Genomic DNA, 13,473 nt, shown 5'->3' on the forward strand with positions numbered 1-13,473 from the left:
GTTGAGAGATTGAAGTTCTTGTCGCTGGCCAGTCTCGTTGGTAGCACGAGTAGCTCCCAGTTCTTTCTGCTTTGAGTTAAGATTTGCAATAACACTTTCTAAAGTGTGCAGGAAAAAAAAAACAAAACAAAACACAGCTAAGCAAAAAAATAAAACACACTGAAGGAACATTTCATCGGTATTCCCACCTTAGATTACTGCTCTAGAGCTATGCTGTTAACGCATGCATTAAGGATAGCCACATTGACTTCTTAAATTTGAATTTTACCTTTAAATTAAACTAAAATTTGAGTTCTTCAGTCACACTAGCTATGTTTCCAGTGGGCCATAGCCCCACGTGACCAGTGGCGACCATATTTGGCAGTATTTCCATAGAGCATTTCCATCATTGCTGAAAGTTCTAGAGTGCCACATTGAGGTGGACAAAGACAAGAGGTGCCGTTTGATTATGATGGTTACAGGAACGCTTTCCCATTTGCGAAGTCAGTCATATTCACAACAATACTTCAAACAGTTAAAAACACCTCCCTTCCCAGTATTACCAAAGCAACTGTGGTAGCAGTCTGCCATATTGGCCATTTCATCGGTCCCCAGAGTCGATTTGGATGACCTGCCTTGGTAGAGGGTGCCTTCTGCTTTTCTGCTGTCAGTGACGTGTAGCCTTTTTTTTTAGCTGAGCACTCCCTCAGTGAAGATAATCTACCGTGACAGGGGAAAGAGCATAATGAGGTTATGACTGGCCATTGTTATCAAACATACTCCATCACTGTAACTTAGTTTCTGTGTAACCTTGAGCAAGCTATAGAATCCCTTTAGGTCACAACATGTGTCTAATATAATAGTTCTAAGAATTAAACAAGGTAATATATGTGAGGCACTTACCGTGGTTTCTGGCACACAGGATGTACTCAGTTAATATAAATCACGGAAATGGAAAGAAAGTGTTAAGACTTATTTTTTGAAAGAATGTGACTCCTCCCATGTTCCACATAGTCCTGAAACGTCTATCAGAACACAGCATCCTTTGACCTGGGAACACCAGTATGGACTATTTAATCAGTTGCTGCTTACGTGCCCATCGTGATTTAATGGCTTACCATACGTTCCTATCAATATGGTAAAATGGTCATTAGGTTTCCTCTGCATGTGATCAGTTTCCAGGAGATCGTGAGATTTAGATATTTACTGAAGACTTTTTTTTTTGACATTATTTTTGATATCTTTCAATGTACCTGTTTTATTCAAGGTCTCAGCAGGAAGCAAATGGTATATCCAAAGGGAGATTAATTGAAAAAAATTTAAGAAGGGTCTGTTTCCAAAGGTGTAAACAGAGTTAAGAAAACCCGGAGGAATGGTGAAGCACCCCAGGACTAACAATAGTGAGAAGTCCTGAGCATCCCTAGGTCTGAAGGGGAAAGAGGTAAAAGCTATGGCCTTAGGAGATCATCTCCTTCCCCGCCCACCCCACCCCCCCCCATCCCCCGCCCCAGGACTGTGGTCTTAGACCAGGAAAGCTGGCTTTGCCAAAACAGGGAGAGAGCAGAGGTTGTAGGGGAATGCATACTTTGAACTCAACTCTCTTTTTTCCTATCCTTGTGTCCCCTCCCAGTGTCTATCATTGGCTGAACCCAACTGGAAGCCAGAGTTTAAGGAAAGTGGTTAATGTAGTCCATTCAGAGTAGTCTTCCTGGGCACAGAGCGAAATGAAGAAGGATAGAAGGTAGATGAGGGGCAAATGGAGGAATCCTGGATAGCCTTTGCACATAGATTGAGATTTTTGCTTTATGTCTGATCAGTTTATCGGCTATGTATTTGCTGATAGAAGCTATGAACACTCTTGTTTCACCTGAAAAATTCCCAGGTTTCTACAAAGTAAAGGCGATAAGAGTGAATCTGAATGACATTGCTCTGAAGAGTCTATTTTTTTTTATCCATTTAAAAAAGTGAGGCTATATAGTTTGGTTTTCTAAAAAAAAAGAAAAAAATTGTATTTACAGAGTTTGTCGTTGAGGGTCCTACAGAGAGTAAAAAAGAAACGAAAGGCAACATTTTTCCTGCTTCCCTAGACAAAGTCATTTCCTGCAAGACTGGTTTAATTAGTGCTGCACCCAGATGTCGAAGAACATGGGAGTTTGTTTTAGTGTTGACCTCTACCTACTCAAAAGGAAAATAATACTCGAGTTTAGAGATTTAAATGCTATAATTTACAAGTAAGCTCTCGCACGAAATGAACTTGAACCAAGTATCAGAAGGAAGCATTTAAAATTTGGCAGGGCAATAAAGATTTGAAGATTACAGTGGTTTCTTTTTCTGGAGAGAAACAACTACCCGATTTTGATGGGATTTCTTTACAGGTCGCCGCTGTAAGTGCCTTTGCCCAGACTCTGCGAAGATACACGTCGCTCAATCACCTGGCCCAGGCAGCTCGCGCAGTGCTTCAGAACACTTCTCAGATCAACCAGATGCTCAATGACCTCAACCGCGTTGACTTTGCCAATGTCCAGGTACTCCGTTTCCTTTCAAAATGGGTCTTTTGAGGAAAGACGCCTCATTCTTCTTCATGAGGATCGTCGTATTTGTTTCCATAGTTGCATCCGCGCACAGACGGCATCTATGTCCACACTGTCCTGCAAGATGAGAGTTTGACTTGGCCAAGACTTCACTGCTCCTCTGTTTTGTGGTTAAAGTCAAGTCTGCTAAGATTTATAGTACTAGATGGGAACAGATGTCAGCAGGGTTTGCTAGATAGTTAATGGAGCAGGGACGCTCACAGTCCTTGAAATCAGGTAGGCAAGAGATTAAACTCTTTTAGCTACTAGTTGTGGGACGGTGGGCAAGTTATTTAACTGCTCTGGGCTTTCCCTTCCACACCTTATAATACCTATCTTAAATTATTGTTGACATACGTAGGAATACATGAAGTCCTTTGCACCGTAACATACAAGAGGTGTATGTTTTTAATAGTGCCCCACCTTGAGGGGCACCTGGGTGGTTCAGTTCAGCGTCCAACTTTGGCTCAGGTCATGATCTCACAGTTCATGAGTTTGAGGCTTGTGTTGGGCTCTCTGCTGTCAGCTCAGAGCCTGCTTTGGATCCTCTGTCCCCCTGTCTCTCTGCACCTCCCCCTCTTGTGTGCTTGCTCGCTCTCTCTCTCAAAAATGAACATTAAAAAAAAATAGTCCTCCCCCTTGAAAGAACTAGGAAGACTTAGAAATTCTATTTCAGAGTGCCTGGTAAATATTTGTTCATTTGAAAGGAATTAGGTGCAAGATGTTTGACTGTTTTGTTCGTCCAAAAAAAAACGTACTTGAACATTGTGATCAAACTATTCACTTGTACTTTAAGGTACACTTAAAAAGACAGCTAATTTAGGAATATTATGAAATCCCACAAATAGTTTATTTCAGATACTAAGGTGATGAAACTAGTTGTTACCATGTAAAAATAGTACATTGCTCACTCAAAGTACAAGCAAAAAAAGAAAGAAATGCAGAAACTGAACATAATCAAAAACTTCTGTGCTTCAAGAGACCAGCAAAAAAACTGAAACAACAACTGATAAGAATTGATGAAATTTTCTACTCCTGAAATCATTATTACATAGAAATACCTACCTACCTACGTACATACATACATACATTTGAAAAAAGAATTGAGAAGATTTTTACAAATTATATATCTGATAAAAGAATTGTATCTGGAATATGTAAAGAGCTATTACAACCCAATAATAAAAAGATGGCCCAGGTAGAAAATGGGTGGCGACCTCCATAGCCATTTCTCCAAAGAAGATCTACCAGTGGCCAACAAGGACCTGAAACGATGCTTAACGTAATTAGCCACCACAGAAATGCAAGTCAGAACCACAGGAGATACTGTTTCCCACACGCTAAAATGGCTATCATGAGGCGGGTAATCAGAAAAAAAATGAAGGGAGTTAAGGGTGGACTATGCTACCCTAGGAAAGAGATTACCGATGAAAACAAATAGTGCGAGAAGTCAGATGGAGGGCGAGATGAAGGGCACGCTTCTGTGGTCATGGTGAAAAATGGAGCCCTCGTGCACTACTGATTAGAACGTACGATGAGCCCCTTTGGAAAACGGTCTGGCAATTTCTCAAAAGGTTAAACATGGAGTTTTACCAGATGACTTAGCAACTTCACCCATAGGTACCTACGGAGAGAAAGGAAATCGTGTCCACATAAAACTTGTCTGTGGACATTCGTGGCAGCTTTATTCACGTTTGCTGCATAAAAGTGGCAACAACCCACTGCCTGTTCACTCCTGAGAGTATAAACAAAGTGGGGCATATCCACCCAATGGAATATCATTAGCAATAATAAGAAATGAAGTTCTGATGGCTGCTACAGTGTGAATGAGCCTTGGAAATATTATGCTAAGGGAAAGAACCCAGACACAAAGGACCACGGAGTGGATGATTCCATTTATATGAAATGTGCAGAATAGACAAATCTGTAAGAGACAGAAAGATCCATGACTGCCTGGATTTGGGGGACCGGGAATTGAAGGGTGACATAGGACACAAGGAGTGTGGGGTTTCTCTTGGGGGAAATGAAAACGTCTTAAAATTGTGACGGGTACACAGTTCTGTGAATGTACTACGGGAAGCCATTGAATGCTATACTGTACACAAGTGAATTATATGATACGTGAGTTATATCTCGATAAAACTTAAAAAAAATCAATATCTTGGGGTGCTGGTGGCACCCTGGTACCTGGTACCTGGGTGGCTCAGTCGGTTAAGCATCCAACTCTTCATTTCAGCTCAGGTCATGATCTCATGGTTAGGGATTTTGAGCCCTGCATCAGCCTTTGGATTCTCTGTCTGCCCTCCCCCCCCCCCCAGAATAAATAGATAAACTTACAAAAAATACACTTTGGCTTAAAAATAAACCATTAATGACTCCCATTTCTTAGAAATTTTAATCCACAGTTCTGGTCTATTTCCGTTACTTAAATATATCAAAAAGTAGTATTTGGGCTTGATTCATTCTAAGGCATAGTAATTAGTTAAGTTCATTCTGACTTTCATGGATTGAGCTCAAACTCCTAGTTATGGGGAAAAAATTTTTTAAGATGTATCTTTCTATGTATCTATGTATTAACACATATAAATACACACATGCAAACATAAAACGTTCATAAGAGCAAACTGTCTCAGGTTTGCAAAGCCATTGACTTTACATAGTTCATTGAAATTTTACATCAACTGATTTTCATGAGAATAAGTTCATATTCCCTTAAAATTTCTCCTACAATGTTTCTTTCAAATCTTCATTCAGAAAAGATACTTTAAAAAGTATCTTTAAAAGTTGAAGTAATAAGGTAACTTGTAGTTTCAAAAAGTAATGTAAGTTCAATAGCAGAAAATATATTTAAGAACGATTCCCCAGGAAAAATAAGATAAAAACAGGGAGGGAGACAAACCATAAGTGACTCTTAAATACAGAGAACGAACTGAGGGGTGCTGGAGGGGAGGCGGGTGGGGGGATGGGTTAAACGGGTGACGGGCATTAAGGAGGGCCCTTGTTGGGATGAACACTGAGTGTCATATGTACGTGATGAGAATCCCTGGGTTCTACCCCCAAAGTCAAGACTACCCTGTATGTTAACTAACTTGAGTTTAAATAAATAAATTTAAAGGGAAAATAAGTAAAATAACATGCTTTTTATATATCATTTAAAAAAAAAGAATACTTCCCAATAATAAACAGCTGAGAAGGGTCTTCTGTAATATTTGTGCATCTGTAACCCTATGAAGTATTTATGCAAGTGAGTTCTTCTGGGTTATAACTGCCAACCTTGAGACCGTCTTTGCATATACATGGTGGGTCATACCTCCTCTCTTCTCATCCTCTGCCCACCAATTGAGGCTACGTTTTTCCCTTGCTCTGCTTTCAGCTCCCAAGTTTTCCCGGGTCTGCGTGACAGTTATTAGTGCTGGGACGTGTATGCTCTACCCTCTACCCTCTATCCTCTTTCCTTTCCTCGGGGGACCAGGAACAACAGTGGCATTCCCTTCATGCCCCCCTACACCTTACTTGGCACCCTCGTTTTAATCAGTTATCTCCTTCTTAGGGTGCTACATTCCGTCTCTACTCCCTTCTGGCTTTCCTTTTCTGTTTGGAGGTTTGCTGGGTTTTCCTAGAGTCCCCTGGAGTTCTCCTTCTTCTTCCGTTTCTCATTCCGATTTTATCACCCTCTCCTGTTCACCTGGAAGTTGCCCCTGCCCCTCTAAGATTGACCTCAGTAGCATGGACACCCGTGGGGGTGATGGCTCTTGCATCAAGGAGACTTTAATGTAAAACAATGAGGTTACATTTCAGTGTAAATAACATAACGCTCCGAAGAGCTCGAAAGTTCTAACAGGTTTCCTTCAGGATATCCATAAATCTTCATCACCATTGCATTCCCCCCTAATTAAATCTTCTTTTCCGCATGCGTTCAAGATGAGTTTTCTACCGCCACATTATTGATTTTCTGTTTCATTGAATCGATAGCATTACAATGGCACCGTTTTTATGTGTAAGTTTTCCATCTGCATTACGGGCAAGTAGGTTTGGTAGGTCGACCTGATGCGGTATCATCGCATACGCTTGTGGTTGTTTATTTAAAAGACATTCTGATTGTGAAGCTACCGACTCCTCATCATTTTGGATATAATTTATTTGTAAGTTGAGAACATCTCTAATGGTCACCCTTAGCTTTGGCCGTTTACAGAGTTGAAATGTCCAGATTGTTTCACAAGGGAATATTTACAGCGTACTCTGTTATCAGTATGTTTTCAATCTCCAGAGTAGTAAAATGGCGTATAATGTCATTTGAAAAGCCAGACAATGTCCTGTGGTTTTATTTGTCTGAGTTAGGTTTCAGTTCCCCATCATCCTGTCTTTCCTTACAGCTAACTTCCAAGTAGATAGTGAGTTTGAATTTATGGTAAGAAATGAAATGAAATTCCTCCAAAGATACCAGTGCGATATCCTCCCCTAGTCTCAGGGCACAAACAAACAGAAAACACCCCCTCCTACAGTGAGTATAGAGTTTCACTTTTGCAAGATGAAAAAGTTCTGCAGATCGATTGCATAATAAAAAGCAGATGGTTGACACTCCTAGACTGCACTCTTAAAAAATGGGTAAGAAGATATGTGTTATGTTCCGTGTTTTTCACCACAATTTTTAAAGTGCTTGGACATTAATGCAAAGAACAAAAACAAACTTCCCAGTCCTTTCCTTGATGCCTAAATTCTTCCCTGGGTACTCTCCAAAACTCTTGATATAAAATTTCCGAGTCATTTGACAGGGTGTGTTGAAGGAGCTTAGCTGTTCTTATGTAATTCTATCATAAAGAAGTAAGTGCAGAATTTGCAAAGATAATAGTTTCAAGAGAGATGGTTCCATCGTTCTTCCTAATAGTAAAAAACTGGAACCGATGGACTTGGTTCTGTAAATAATGGCATATTCGTGCCTTACAGCAAATTCAGTCATTCAACAATAAATATAGCTCTACATTTGCCTACATGGAAATTCAGTTATCATATGGAGGTTAAGTGAAACTAAGCAGGATCTCTACTAGAATGTATAATAGGATCCTTCCCTAAGTATTTATATATGCATCAGCACATATCATATGTGCAAAGTTTGAAAGGTTTACACATCAGCATGTTTTAGTTAGCTCTTAGCGTTGACATCTTAGCTACCGTTAATATTTTTTTTCCTTTGTGCTTGTTTGTATTTTCAGGTTTTTCTATAATTCTGTCTTAGTGCACTTAAAACATTTGAAAGTGATACTTAGGAGGTAATTCTGAAAGACTTTATGGCTAATAATTAGGTAAGAGAAGGATAGGGGATGGTGTCATCTGTTGAGAATTTAGAAGAAACTGGAGGTCTCCCTGGGGAAATAAAATAAATTCAGTTTGGGCATTTTGTATTTGAAATGCCTCCCGGTTGAAATGTCTCTTGAATAGGTAATGTCTATACGATCAGAAGAGACGCTGGAACCAGAGAATGAAGATTAGGGGTTTATTCAGCCGAAACTATCTATGCGAATGAACTTGTCCTCTGAGAGCTCGGAGAATGGAAGCTATAAACACCCTTTGCAGAAAAATACACACATAATCACAATGTTTTAGGTGTAGAATTAGGACCTTCACAGACACCCCTCCACGGGAGCTTATCTCGAAAACATTATCTGCATGCAGTGAACCCGGCTTAAAAGTTCCTGTCACATTTCATTTCTCTATTATATGCTGGGAACACGAGGCCCACATAGATTACGTGGGTTACTTGAGGTCAGTTTAGTTGATTTGCGCCCTGTATTAAGATCCATGTCCTGGGGCGCCTGGGTGGCGCAGTCGGTTAAGCGTCCGACTTCAGCCAGGTCACGATCTCGCGGTCCGTGAGTTCGAGCCCCGCGTCAGGCTCTGGGCTGATGGCTCAGAGCCTGGAGCCTGTTTCCGATTCTGTGTCTCCCTCTCTCTCTGTCCCTCCCCCGTTCATGCCCTGTCTCTCTCTGTCCCAAAAATAAATAAACGTTGAAAAAAAAAAATTAAAAAAAAAAAAATAAAAAAAAAAATAAAAAGATCCATGTCCTCTGATTCTCCGCCAAACGTTATATTACCAAATGATTATATTTCGACATTGAGAGTATATACTTTTTAATGTTAAAATACAGTATAGCCCTGGAAACGTCCTAAAACTTAGAGCAACTACTGAAACGTAGCTTTAAAAGTTCTTGTTCCCACAGCTGTTACCAACCATGAAACTTCCCAATCAGAGCCAGAAGGAAAACAGTAGTAATCGAAATCCTTGGCAGGTAGATGTCTGCATTTTCTCAAAAGTAGTTTTGTTTTTGCTACTGTTGTATCTCAGTTGTGTGGTTCCCAAAGCCTAAACCTCATACAGCATGTGTTTCCACCCAGTACCATTGAGTTCATCCGTCCGACTTACCCTAAATCTTCTCAAATGGGTTGACTTTAAAGTTTTATCTGATTGGGTTGTGGGGGGCCGGGGCGGGGGGGGGGGGCGGTGAGGAAGGGAGAGAGAGAACTTTTGAAGGCAGTATAAAAACAATAGAAGGAAAGATTGCAGACTGTTGGCTCAGATTCTCTTTTTCGTGGGTGATCATGTATTTTATTTTTATTTTTAATTTTTTTAATGTGTATTTATTTTGAGAGAGAGAAAGCGAGCTGGGAAGGGGCAGAGAGAGAGGGAGAGAGAGAATCCCAAGCAGGCTCCACACCATTTTAATGTTTATTTATTTTGAGAGAGAGAAAGTGAGCTGGGAAAGGGACAGAGAGCGAATCCCAAACAGGCTCCGCACTATCAGCGCAGAGCCCGATGCGGGGTTCGGTTCGATCCCACATACTGTGAGATGGTGACCTGAGCCTAGATCAAGAGTCAGGTGTAACTGACTGAGCCCACCAGGCGCCCCCGGAGATCGCATATTTTGATCCTTCACGCAGACCAGCTGACGTGGAAAAACCCAAGTCATGCTGTTTCGTGCACCCAGGCGGTGTTCATTTCCTTGACAGCTGTTGTTCACCTTCCCAGTTCCTTTGGTGGCTTGAAGCCTTCGTGCTAATTTCCCGCCGTGCCCCCGGTTTGCAGGCTGCTGTTGGAGGAAAAGGTGTGGGGCTGAACTTTTCCTCTGCTTTCTGTGTACCGTCCCAGGAGCAGGCCTCCTGGGTGTGCCAGTGTGACGACAGCATGGTTCAGAGACTGGAGACGGACTTCAAGATGACCCTCCAGCAGCAGAGCACCCTGGAGCAGTGGGCCGCGTGGCTGGACAACGTGATGATGCAGGCGCTGAAGCCCTACGAGGGGAGGCCCAGTTTCCCTAAAGCTGCCAGGCAGTTCCTGCTAAAATGGTCTTTCTACAGGTATCGTGCTCACTTTTTCCCAAGCTTTATTCTCCACGCGCTGCGGATGCGCGCGCGCGCGTGTGTGTGTGCGCGCGTGTGTGCGTGCGTGTGTGCATGTACCTGCTTCTCAGACAACAGACAAGACACGAGTGAAGGCTTGGAGTGCAGACTCCCTGTCGTGATGACGCTCCGCCCACCCCCGGTGATGCCCGCATCATGGGATCGCTCCAGGAGCTTTACGGGAATAACCTGTCAGGAGGAGGAAACCTCTTGCTCCCAGCCCTGGAGTTCTCACCTGGGGACGTCTCATAGCTGCCGTGTGCAGCGACAGAAAAGGGCCGGTGTCGTCCTCTCTGCTGCAGACAGGCATTATGTAGGCTTCTTTCCGGAAGACTTAACACCACTCGCTTGATTCTCTAGTGAGGTGATTTGCAAGCTGTGGTCCCTAGACCAGGAGCATCAGGAGACGTATTCGAAAAGCGAATTCTCAGGCCCCGGCCTCCAAACCGTTAGGATCAGAAACGGCAGAGCCAATCAGATAGGGAGCAACAATCTGTGCTTTTATTTTTTCTTAACATAATTTATTGTCAAATTGGCTTCCATACAACACCCAGTGCTCATCCCAACAAGTGCCCTCCTCCGTGCCCATCACCCACTCCCCCCCCCCCCGCCCCGCCCTACCAACCCTCAGTTTGTTCTGTGCTTTTAAAAAAGTCATTTAGGGGCGCCTGGGTGGCGCATCGGTTAAGCGTCCGACTTCAGCCAGGTCACGATCTCGCGGTCTGTGAGTTCGAGCCCCGCGTCAGGCTCTGGGCTGATGGCTCAGAGCCTGGAGCCTGTTTCCGATTCTGTGTCTCCCTCTCTCTCTGCCCCTCCCCCGTTCATGCTCTGTCTCTCTCTGTCCCAAAAATAAATAAACGTTGAAAAAAAAAAATTTAAAAAAAAAAAGTCATTTAGGTGATTGTGATGTATGCTCACATCCATCTAGTTAATTTCTTAATTTTATCAGGTACAACCTGGCTGCGTGTTAGAATGTAAAATAAACAAAAATCTTACATACCTCCCCAAACCCTCCTGAATGAATCAAAATCTGGGCGGGTGGGTAATAGTGATTAGGGATAGAGGTGATGGGAAAATGTCTTCAGAAAGCTTCCTCTTGGTGATTCTAATGCATAGCCGGTTTAAGAACCAATAATCTAGTAGACCTGGAACCCCAGAAGAGAAAGCCCTTCAGATTACATGATGTATGACATCAAATGTTGGGATGAGTCGTTGACCATATGTCTCCTGCAAGGGCTAAAGGCAGAGCCTTGTACATAGGCTTATACACCAGAAATACAGGGGATGAACGGAGGGATAGACTTGCATTTCGTAACATGAATTAGTTAAGTTATATTTCTAACCCTGGGATTTTTTTTTCTACCGGTAGGAGTTTAGTGGGTTTTTTTTGCTTCTTTGGATGGAGATGCCCCCACTGCCTCGGGCGTGATGGCCATATCTACCTTGAGGTTTAGGTGGTTCCTGATTTAGATTCTGTCCTCCCATGTAGGTGTCAGAAGGTAGTGACCACAGGACATACCAGACTGGCTGCGGGCACACTGGGGTCGTCATGGTGATGAGTGAGTCCAGGGGTGAGTCCAGAGCTAGCTTTGCAGGGAGAAGGTATATAAATAAGCAACAGAGTTTAGGAACTGGTATACCTGTTAACCCGGAAGCCCACACCCTCTCATTGTGACCCCCTTCATGAAGATGCCAGGCATCTTTGAATTATGTCGGCAGCTGCTTCGCCTCTTACCGGAAGCGATTTCTTTCTTTCAGCTGATTTTACTTGATTTCATCCAATTCTTACTTCTGAAGCTCAAGTAGTACCATAGATCCTTTATAGGTGCTTAATTACAAGTTAGCTTACTCTTACACCCTGAAAATGGTCTCATGTTTAGCCCAGGGTCCAACTCAGTAAAAGGAAGCCTGCCGGTTTTCTATTATTGTCTTGTTTTTGGAATGGCGTAATTCCACAGCTCGGTGCCTCCTACATTGAATAATACCTTTAACGCATGTGATTTGAGAAGCGCTTTATTAAGATGTTGCCTGACTCCGTGACCCCCTGGCACGGTGCGGTAAAACCAGTGTTAGCTTAGATCTGGGTGTGAATGAGAAAAATGTTGATGAGGACTGTTGAAGTTTTCCCCGCTACGTGGAGAAGATTTGGAAAGCATTGTCACAGTGTCTCCAAGAAGATACAGCAATAGTCATAGTAATGGTAGAATTCCAAATTTTAATTTGAGAACATTTCTTAAGAAGGTTTCAGGTATTTTCCCATTTGCTTGTGACTTGACTTTTTTTATTCAAACATTTTCTTCTCAGAAAGTCATACAGATGGTATATGTATTTCATGAACGATGGATGAAACCAGTTATACAAGCCAGTTATTCCAAAACCTATATGGCCAAAAGCCGGGTGCATTCTCTAGATCAGAAAAAAGCAAGGTGTTTTTTTTTTTCCTTCCTAACTGCTTTCTTATGTTGTTATGTCAGACTTGCACTTACTCCTTCCTGTGGGTTTTTTTTTTTCTATATTTAGTTGATATCGTTTTAGAAATATACCCCTGGAGCCTTCGTCTCCACAGAGATCCGTTGCAAGTATCTTGAAAGGAGAGAAAATTACTTACTTGTATTTCTTGTTCTCTGCAGAAATACAAACCCCGTAGACCATCACTTGTCTGCCCTCTGTCCTCCCTGAGTTGGGGATAATTGGCTTGTTATTATTAGACACTATTATGGGTATTATTTTCATTTCAAAAAGACTCAAAGGCGTAGAGTGCAGGACCACAGAAGGAAAGGCATATTCAGACAGATGCATACCTCCTGCTTATAGGCAAAGTCCACAGCTTAGAAACGAAGAGCCCTTAAATCCGAACTGTTTTTTAGTGGGGCTCAATAACATACTGAGTAATGAAAACTGCATTCACAAACTATCAGAGAAGCGGAATTATAGAGTTTTTTTTTTTTTTTCTTCTTCACAGTTTTGGCCTTGTAATAAGAGTTTGGCAGTCACACACACAGACCCTTGGTGTTCTGAAGTCAGTTAATCTGATAATTTCTCAAGGTCTCTGTATCTATTTACATGCATACAAATGGGGAAATGGGCTGGCAGAGAACTGTGACGGCAGCAGGTTGAAGCCTTGCTACAGACACCCTCTGCTCCAAATGGGGGTCTCTCCTTGCTAACCTGGCTTGGAAGGACTACTCTTGGCTCCCCAGGAGGCGGGAAAAAATATTACCACCTTTCCTGGGCAGAAATGGAGAAGTTATGTGGGCCATTTCTCAGCTTGTGTGTTTTGTGGTTAACAGAACAGAACATTCCTCAGAGCTACCCTGAGAGTCATCCAAATATCCCATTTTTAAAGAACAAAATTTATAGCTCTGATACAGTGACTCGAAAGGGGGGACAGGGAATGTAGTTTGCTTACAACTGGACAATTTATAAATCTTCCAAAAAGTAATATTCTTTTGGAATCAACTGTAAGCACTGTTTTAAAAGAGAGTTTGCATGGGGGTCACAGGAGGGATGTTCTCCCTTTTCTTCTGAGGAA

General features: G+C 42.2%; 1 protein-coding gene across 12 annotated transcripts in view; it reads left to right on the forward strand.

Moving 5' to 3' along the window:
* The window catches only part of RFX3 (regulatory factor X3), a 298,993-nt gene that overhangs the window by 247,707 nt on the left and 37,813 nt on the right, over positions 1–13,473 (forward strand). For all 12 annotated transcript variants that reach the window (XM_086684922.1, XM_086684915.1, XM_086684918.1 and 9 more), the window contains 2 exons: positions 2,355–2,504; positions 9,691–9,899. In XM_086684922.1, coding sequence (XP_086541048.1) covers positions 2,355–2,504; positions 9,691–9,899 — 359 coding nt within the window. The remainder of the gene's footprint in view (positions 1–2,354; positions 2,505–9,690; positions 9,900–13,473) is intronic.

Source organism: Puma concolor, chromosome D4, assembly GCF_028749965.1.
Source record: "Puma concolor isolate L17-30 chromosome D4, mPumCon1.1.hap2, whole genome shotgun sequence".
NCBI lineage: Eukaryota > Metazoa > Chordata > Mammalia > Carnivora > Felidae > Puma > Puma concolor.